General features: G+C 37.5%; 1 protein-coding gene across 4 annotated transcripts; it reads right to left on the bottom strand.

Moving 5' to 3' along the window:
- Positions 1–973: 973 nt before the first annotated feature.
- zfand2a (zinc finger, AN1-type domain 2A) lies at positions 974–8,363 on the bottom strand. Of its 4 annotated transcripts, none has more exons than XM_010874603.4 (10): positions 8,231–8,363; positions 5,700–5,774; positions 5,377–5,471; positions 5,092–5,223; positions 4,836–4,987; positions 4,634–4,747; positions 4,205–4,295; positions 1,975–2,057; positions 1,536–1,670; positions 974–1,289 (listed from the first exon to the last, which is right to left on the bottom strand). In XM_010874603.4, the coding sequence occupies exons 2-9, from the start codon at positions 5,752–5,754 to the stop codon at positions 1,559–1,561; spliced, it is 834 nt and encodes a 277-aa protein (XP_010872905.2). In that variant the 5' UTR covers positions 5,755–5,774; positions 8,231–8,363; the 3' UTR covers positions 974–1,289; positions 1,536–1,558. The 4 variants fall into 4 exon arrangements, with proteins under 4 accessions (XP_010872905.2, XP_010872904.2, XP_034151484.1 ...); XM_010874602.4 differs by having other exon boundaries at positions 1,586–1,670; XM_034295593.1 differs by lacking the exons at positions 974–1,289; positions 1,536–1,670; positions 1,975–2,057 and adding an exon at positions 2,064–2,418.
- Between the last annotated feature and the right edge of the window lie 405 nt (positions 8,364–8,768).

The following is an 8,768-nucleotide window of genomic DNA, read 5'->3' as shown; positions in this document are numbered from 1 at the left end:
GCGCAGTCTACATTCTCTTTGTCCATCTATTTTTTAATTACTTGTCTCAGATAAGCAGACAAGATTTAATGTCAAGCCGTATTTGTTGGTGTCATATTTCGATTTTGTTTTGTTTATTTTCAGTGTTGTGTTGTCATTTTCTTTTCAAAAGATGCAAATGTGCATACAATACGAAGTATGCCTTTTGTATTATGACTGATACCACCATATGGTCAATCTGTTTAACTGCATACTGTGAAGTATTCTATTTAAACTGCCCCTTGCATTTACATGGAGTTTACTGTATTATATATTTTTTTTATATTTAGGTGTGCTAGCTTTGATATACATCTAGTACATGGCAGATGGTTGCCAGGAGAGGTTCAAGTACCACTGGTCTAGGCTGGCGGTAAATTAATATTACTAGTAGAACTGTTGTTGTTAAACTTGTTATTGAAATATAATTAATAGCTTTTCAAAAGCTACATGCTCCCATAACCTTAACTGAAGTGTGTAATGGCTGTTAAAAGAAAACAGAACCATGCATTATAATCTCTCCTGGCCCATGGACTAATTTGTTCCATCCTGGAAAAGTCTTTCAATTCATCAGCCTCCAAAGGCCTTCACTGAGAATATTCAAATCTGGAACTGTATCACAAATGTACAGATGGAAGTGTTGAGTAACCACATAATAGATTTTTTCTTTTCTCCATTCTCTTCTAATTTATCATTAATGTTGTTCCCCTGAATGCATTACATTTTCTTTCAAGACATAAAGGCCTGTCAATAGCACAATACAACAAACTCTACAAAGCGCTTCCTTGTTTAAGAATGTAATGCTGATGCAGACAAAATATTGGATTAGGTAATCTTCCTAATTTCATTCTAGTTTATCTAAATGTAGTTCAATTATCCAACCTTGTTGTGTGTGCAATTATTTGATTATCCTATTCAGTAATTGCTCTGGACAAACAATGTGGTTCAGGAACAAATGCATCTTTAAAATAATTTATTCATGAAATATTGATGCTGAGGTTAAATGTCCATGATCAACATAGAAAATATGTACATAGGAAATAAATCGGTAAGAAGGACAATATGTCTAAAATAATTGTGCTGAGTAGAGCGAAAGAGGTGATACACTGAATAGTATCTCTATGGAAGTCCCAGACTCAGGTGTGCTGGATGTTCGAGTGCCAGAGACGTAGCTAGAGCTGCTGGTTGACTACCGGAGGTAGCAGCTTGGGTTCATAGACATTGGTCTGGCTTTATGACAGGCTGCAGGAGGACTGTTTGGAGGACTCCCTTTCCTAAAACAGAAACACAAACATCAGTATAGGTAACTGATTCAATTCAAGACAAATAATAAGTGGCAAGTCTCACCAAGAGTGAACATTCAAACCAAGAGGGAAAGAGAGAGTAAGTTAATAAATCCAATAGATCCGATACACAAAATGTGCTTTAATTCAGTTTGTCATTGACCTTCTCCTTAACTGATCTTAGCATGCACCTGGTGAAGACGACAGAAAATAGGGAACGTCACGGAGGCAATGTACCTAGGTGTGGTCCTGTTTGCATGCTACTGACGCCTAAGTTTTCGGGATACCTGTTGTCTCTGCTGCTGGCGTCTGAATTCTTCTTCACTGGCAGCGAGGGCCTGAGCCAGAGCCAGATCCTCCTGCTCCTGAGAACTGAGACCGAAACACAGGCACTTGATGGATGGGCTCAAAAATCAGCACACTCCCAATAGACCCACATAATCACAGGTCCACCAAACAGCAACACACAACACAAGCCAAGAAAACATCTGTGGGCACAACTGTCTTTAACATATGAAGTAATCGCAGGCAAGACAGATACAGGCTACACTGTAAAATGTCAAACATCAATGCGCTTCCCCATCATAAGCAAATAAGGAAGATTTAGCATCTTTTCAACTAGATAAGTCCTCTCTCTTACAAGAGATTGTAGCATTAAATGGGAATTGCTTGTTACCTGAGTGTTGGCTGTTGGATGCTGCTGCGAGCGGACTCAGCCAAAGACATCTCCAGCGCCCTCTGTAAGGCCTGCTCCTCAGTCTGCAATCCAAAACAGGCAGATAATCATCTACAGCTGTCAAACACAAGGTCCCCAAGTCAGTTACGGTATATGACTAATTTCTATCAGGCTGTGCAATGAGTTGGGTTGTCAACACATTTTGGCACCCTCCCATGACACACTTCACTACAACTGCTGTGCACAAAACCCTCCTCCCAGAACTCAACCGGTGTGCAATACTATCAAAAAACGTTTTCTCCCTACGGCATTAACTACATCTTCTGGACTGAAAGCATTAAGAAGTTAAAGGCTAAATGTACAGTAGATACCTAGTTCCGGTTCCAATGAGTCTGGTGTAAGGAAGATGTCACTTTGGTGGTCTGAAGATTAGCTTAGATTCAACTTTGTCATTGAAAAAGTACAACGCAACGAAATGCAGTTAGCATCTAACCAGAAATGCAAATAGAAGAGGGCAAAAATTTACAAATATTTAGCATATGTATATTACAAGTGGAACATATAGATGTGAAATGAAGGCAAATGCATTACAAATGGCAATACTAAATGGGCAGAAAAATGTGCAAGTACAGTGTATGTTACAAGTGGGATAAATAGTTGTGCGGGTACAAATGCCATTTCTAAATGGCAATGGCATTTTTAGATTAGATTCAACTTTGTCATTGGACAAGTACAGCACAACCAAATGTAGTGGAGTACAACGCAATTTGTAACAGCACAACTATATGGCTTATACAGAATTTATGTTTTCAATGAATGAAGCCTTAGCTTGACGCTCTAAAGATTCCCCTCGTCCAGATCCACATAAAAAAAATCCACAGGACCACTAGATGTAGTTCAACTATTTACTTTGACATAAGCAGTAATTGGTACACACACGGTCAATTTCAGAATCATTCATATTAGGGAGAATAGTGAGAGAGGTAAAAAAAATTACAAAATGTAAGATAGAGATTTTAGGCATTCTAAATAATCCACACATTTTAGTGTGAGGAAAAAACTATTAGGTTAGTACATACTGACAATATGAACAGTAAATACATTAACCTGTAAATACTGTAAATATTCCTTCCAAATCCTAATAAACAAATTAACCGTGTAGTTACTATTGTTTGCTTATTAACTTACATTATTGAATCACAACTGGTCAAATATTCACATTATATTTGGAAACTGCATTTGGGCCCCTACACAGAATATCCAAATGTAGGTGTAAGAAAAGTTACAACTGAATCTCACACACAATAATTTTACAGCAGACTTGTCACGTGCTGCTGAGCCACAGCAAGCAGGCTAGGAAGGGACTGTTTATTCATTCTAGTGGCGTGAAAAGCTTGCTAGTTGTCAGACGGCTCACAATAACATATTTCAATTATATCAACAATTCTTTGTTCATCTATAAGCAGTTAGATCAGTGATTTGGCTAGGACGTGCCATCGCAGAGTGACCACAGATCAGCCTTAAAGTAATTTATATTTAAAAATTGAAAGTTTCAACTGATTGCGATGCTGGTTTCTGTGCACTGTTGCGGCCTTTACCCTTAAGGATAGTGTTTGCCAATCAATTATGGTTGTTTTAATTGTTTTAAGCTGTTAATTTATGGTTGATTGGCAAATTGTGTATTTATTTGCATTGAAATACTGTTTAACACCTACATTTGGGTATTCTGAATAAGCCATATGTTGCATGTTTTAATTTGTATTATTACTTCCTCTAAATTCAGTCATTTAAAATGGATAATTTAATTGATAAATGTGTACTAATGGTGAAAAGTATTGTCTTCCAAAACAACTATAGCCTAATTATTCGATTTATTTATTTAACCTTTAAATACTTGTCCAATACAGCAGCAACAACCAATACAACAATTGAAGTGTACATTACAAAAACATTCAAGTATATTATGGGTTTGTGACTGAATTATCAAATTTGAATCTAAAAAGGACCATAGACTTTCCATAATGTTGTGTAACATTGCCCTCTACAGGACACAACTCAATAAATGTCAAAGTAAAGTGTAAATATGAAATTATTCTTAATAATTAGGCTTTATAGAGAAATATTCTAAATATAACTTAAGGAACAGCTTCACAGCCCCAGAGCAGACTTATGTATATTCAAAGGATTCTACAAAGACAATTTTCATAGTGTTATACATGGGTATACATACCAGGCCAGCCTGAAATGATGCCGAAGCAGGTATTACATTCTGTGTTGAAGGGGGCCGCATAGCTGGAGCTGGAGTATGAACTGCTTGAGCACTGAGCAGAGGGAGTCCAGAATAATTATATCATAGGTTTACAACAAGCACAGCGCCATTCAGTAACAGACCAAATTTGACATCCATTCAATGTGTAGTACATTTCAATGCCAATAAATAATTATTATAGGTTCACCACACATCAAGTTCAGCAGTAAATACCCATACTGTGACAAAAATGTATTCACTCACTTAATGTGTTTAAATTAAGAAATTAGGGAAAAAGAGGATCCTGTACACTGCTTGTCAATATCACTGTTTATTTAAAACTTTCTTTGTTTAAACTGAAATTCTACAGTGTTTTTTTTGGGAAAACAATCAATTGAAGAGAATCCTCACCCGCTACTCTGGGTTCTAACATTCCCATTTGAAACAGCCCGAGAACTTCCTCTACTGCCTGAAGAGGAGGCACTGCTAGAGGATGCTCCTTGTGACCGCATTAAAGCAGCAAATCTGAAATAAGATCTCATCATTACACCACAAAAGCTCCAAAGCAGAAATTGCATTATCTGAAGTAGGACAGTGGTAGAGGAATGTTTACCCAGATTTGGAAACGGTTTTGGCTTCTGGTTTACAGTCATGGTCAAGTGGATGTCTGTGTTTAAGACAGTAGTTCATGTGGCACTGGTCACACGTTACTCGGATCATTTCCTTCTGCTTGCAGCCTCCTTTCGAGCATTTGTTTGTAAATATCTACAAAATAAAAGATACAAACGTTTACCATAGATCATTAACTTAAACCTTTAAGTAGATTCTGTAAATGGTCCTGTAGAAGAGCCCATCAATATCGACCACACCTTTCTCTTTTTCTGAGCAGGGTCTGATTGGCAATCTCGGTCGATGTGCTCCCCAACCTTGATGTCTGGCATTTCCCCTCTTTTGATGGGAATTGGGGTGTTGCACAGAGGACACACAGGAACCTGTATATCCTGGGAGCAGAGTGATGAGCCTTATTAAAGCTCTGTCTGAATCAACAGACAAAACATGCAGCAGCCCTGACGGAGGTTGTAAAAGGTTCTATTATTTTTAGATACCAACTGCACTACATGAAGTTTAATTTAGACATAATTTTTTTCATATACCTTTTTGTAAGATGACATGCATTTGTGATTTGCATAGGTTATGTGGTCTTTACAAAAGATATCTTGACAGGCGTCACATCTCATTGGTAGGAAATCTGTCAGATGTAAGGAACATGTTGCAGTGTTAATGTCAAGGCAAGGACAGAGATATTCTATTGCAACGATAAATTCTACTTCTTCAAACCAATTAAAATTGGTTGAGGAGGAAGATAAACAACAACTACTGACAGATTTGAAAGCCATAATAGAAAGGACAGGATGAGAACACAAACGGCAGACATGAGGTACTAAATGCAGACAGCATTATATTAGCCACCACTCACCTAGCCTCTTGCATGAGTTTTCAGAGCAATGATCTCCAAGATCTGGAAACTCCATGGCACTATGGTGATAAAACCCTTCAAATAAGAGAGATTATTACTAAAGACATATTTTGGTCTTTATTTTGATTATTTATTATAAGTGATATATTCCAGTCTTTTGATGGTAAATCTAGCTACAGTTTCACTCTGCCATTAAAAAATATCATGGAAAGGCATCACCTATGGTACACCATTGTCATCTCATGGAAGGGGTTCTGTATTAAGTAAAACTCTAAATACAAGGATCATGTGGTAAATGAGACTTAGCACAATGTTGGCCATTCCTAGTGACATGCCATTAATTCAAAAAATTCTCTTTGGTGAACATTAGGAACCGAGTAACGTTGGTAAATTGATACTTTTTGGCTCTGTAATTACCTTAAATTTTATGTTCAAACAACAAATATTTGCAGATAAGTTTAAACCATATTCACTAAAGATTGTATATCCACACTGCAGAATCAATGATAGTTTTCTTTTTGAACCACATACATTATTCCAGTAGGGTAACATCAGTAATAACAAGAAACCAGGCAAGACTAGTTAATCTGGCCCGCAATAGAAAGTGTCGCCATCGCGAGATTCGTAGCCAGGTCGCCCACATGAAAGGCTGTGCACCACTACACCACCAAGCAGTACATTTTCCCAGGTGTCAGTCTCTGACAGTCTCTTGTCTCCATCCTGAACAAATTATCTTTTGCCACTGACCGTTTTAATAGTTAATTGGCCATTTATGAATGACATTGATACAGTTAAACCAACTAACGTTTGGTACTAAGTTTACCTCCACCACAAATAGTGTCTATATGGCGATTGCCACTGGCAGAGTTGGGGAGTAACAGATTACAAAAAAACAGTAACTAATCGGTTACGTTACCAACTAAAACATTGTAATCGGATTACGGATACTTTTGGAAAACAATGATTACTTTCGGATTACTTCAGTTGAAAAAGAATAGGGGTGCAAAATAATTATGACACGTATGTTTGAGTTTATCATTTATTGGTATAAAATGTTATTCACAATACATTCAGGATTTAGAAGCCCCCCCCCCGTCAGATTCAGGAAGATCAAGATTTATTGGATTAATTGGAATGACAGAATATCTGACAGACCTTTAGCAGTAATGTAGAGATGTAGCCCAATCATATTGAAGTAAAAAGCAATGGTTTAGAAACCAATTTCCAAAGGCACTGTAGCCTACACAACCCATAAGGTACAATGTGAATTCCATTTTTGGCCGGCTATGTAAACTAACATTGATTGATCCAATAAAAGGTGTTCAGTTGGTTATAGGCTATTCCTATTTGTTTTCCAATGCCTCTTAATATGAAAGTAATCTAAAAGTAAATAAAAGTAAACATATTACGTTACGTAACTTGTAACAGATTACATTTAAAAAGTAACCTACACAATCTTGGCCACTGGCCGTTTTAACAGCGTATTAGCCAGTAATAAGATTTACCAGTATCAACTAACGTACTGGAATAGTCATAGGAATTGAGCAATTGCTAGCGAGCCTACAAAAGCTATTTCATTTCATGGCATAAGAAAAAAAAAATCCTTTCATGGCAAAACAACATACTTTCATTCGTGAATGACATTTATACAATAACTATCAATAATGTCGAGGATAACTAACTTTTTCATCAAGTGAAAAGACGAGAGAATTGTGGAATCTACCAGAAATAATTAATAAATGTCGTCCAGCAGGGGAGTTCATGAGCATTTTACAACTTTTTGATATAACCTGAACTCGACATTACACCAGCTATGGTTCACTGTTGACAACGTGTTGGAAATTCTTAATTACGACCAAATTATTCCATCTATAGGCTACGGTTTGTACAGTGAATGCTGAATCACGCAATCACCACTGCCGTTAGCAGTTCCTAAGATAGCTAGACAATTATTTAGCGAGCTAAATTACTCCCTTTCCTCGGCCTTAACTGTATTATTTGCCCGAACCTGAGTTGAAGCCAATTGTTAACATTGCAGTTTGTATAACACAGTAACCACCGTTAAGTGACTTACTTACACTACTAGCATATGTACGTACACAATACAACGTAATTAATGGGTTAGCTATAGACAACCTGAACTAAAACACTAAACCTAGGTTGCTAGATGATTAGCAAAATGTAGTAGCTAAACTAGCTACAACAAAATTAGCTAGCTAGCTAACGAATAATAGTGATTTACAAGCTACTACACAGTACTGTAACGATAGCGCCGAATAGGATAACTACCCAGTCGATTGTTATACTTATAATACATGTAGGTACAGCACATTCGAAAATAATGTTGAAATACTGACTCGTGGTAGGAAGAATATTTACCATGAAGAATGTTAGCTAGCTGGATAGCTAAATTAGCATGCTAGCTAACGTTTAGCGAATAGGGAGACAACGCTTCGTCGGCTAACTAAAGCAGATAATTTAGCACGGTAAAATTAATGCAAACGTAACGTTAGACGATTATATTCACTTACCAAGAGACTTTGTTAAACCGGATAGCCCTTCCTTATGGTTCAACTTCAAGAAACCAACTGGCTAGCAAGCTTATTTGACAGCTACCTATATCCCGTGTCACAGTTGTTTACGCCCTCCTTACGTTGAATTAGCTTGGTTGGCAGAGAGTTCCAGAATGCACCACACGAGTCAGTGACGCGTTGTTTACCTCACGGTTACCTTGGTTTTGATGAGTAATAGTGACACAGCATGTTTGAGGACTGTCCATGGTTCTGGTTTTACGAAACGCCTCATTAATGTCTCGAAGGACCTGCACCATGACACAGGATTTTTAACGATGCCTTGTCACTGACATGTCCCTCTCGCCATAGTAGGATACTTAAATATACATGTGTGTATACACCATCTGAAGGTGTGCTGTAGTATCTGGCAGAAAGACTTTAGCAGCAGATCCTTTAAGTCCTGCAAGTTGCGACGTGGGGCCTCAATGGATTGGACCTGTTTGTCCGGCACATCCCTCAGATGCTTGATTGGATTGAGATCTGGGGAATTTGGAGG

Source organism: Esox lucius, chromosome 11 (assembly GCF_011004845.1).
Source record: "Esox lucius isolate fEsoLuc1 chromosome 11, fEsoLuc1.pri, whole genome shotgun sequence".
NCBI lineage: Eukaryota > Metazoa > Chordata > Actinopteri > Esociformes > Esocidae > Esox > Esox lucius.
Note: the sequence above shows the minus strand (reverse complement) of the source record. Positions and strands in the feature narration are given on the sequence as shown.

What these genes read in the sequence shown, in the direction of transcription:
- zfand2a (XM_010874602.4), bottom strand. Translation starts at nt 5,754, where the DNA reads ATGGAGTTTCCAGATCTTGGAGATCATTGCTCTGAAAACTCATGCAAG. An exon ending in GCATGTCATCTTACAAAAAG is followed by an intron (nt 5,224 to 5,376) that starts GTATATGAAAAA and finishes CTCTGCTCCCAG; the next exon opens with GATATACAGGTTCCTGTGTG. An exon ending in AAAACCGTTTCCAAATCTGG is followed by an intron (nt 4,748 to 4,835) that starts GTAAACATTCCT and finishes ATCTTATTTCAG; the next exon opens with ATTTGCTGCTTTAATGCGGT.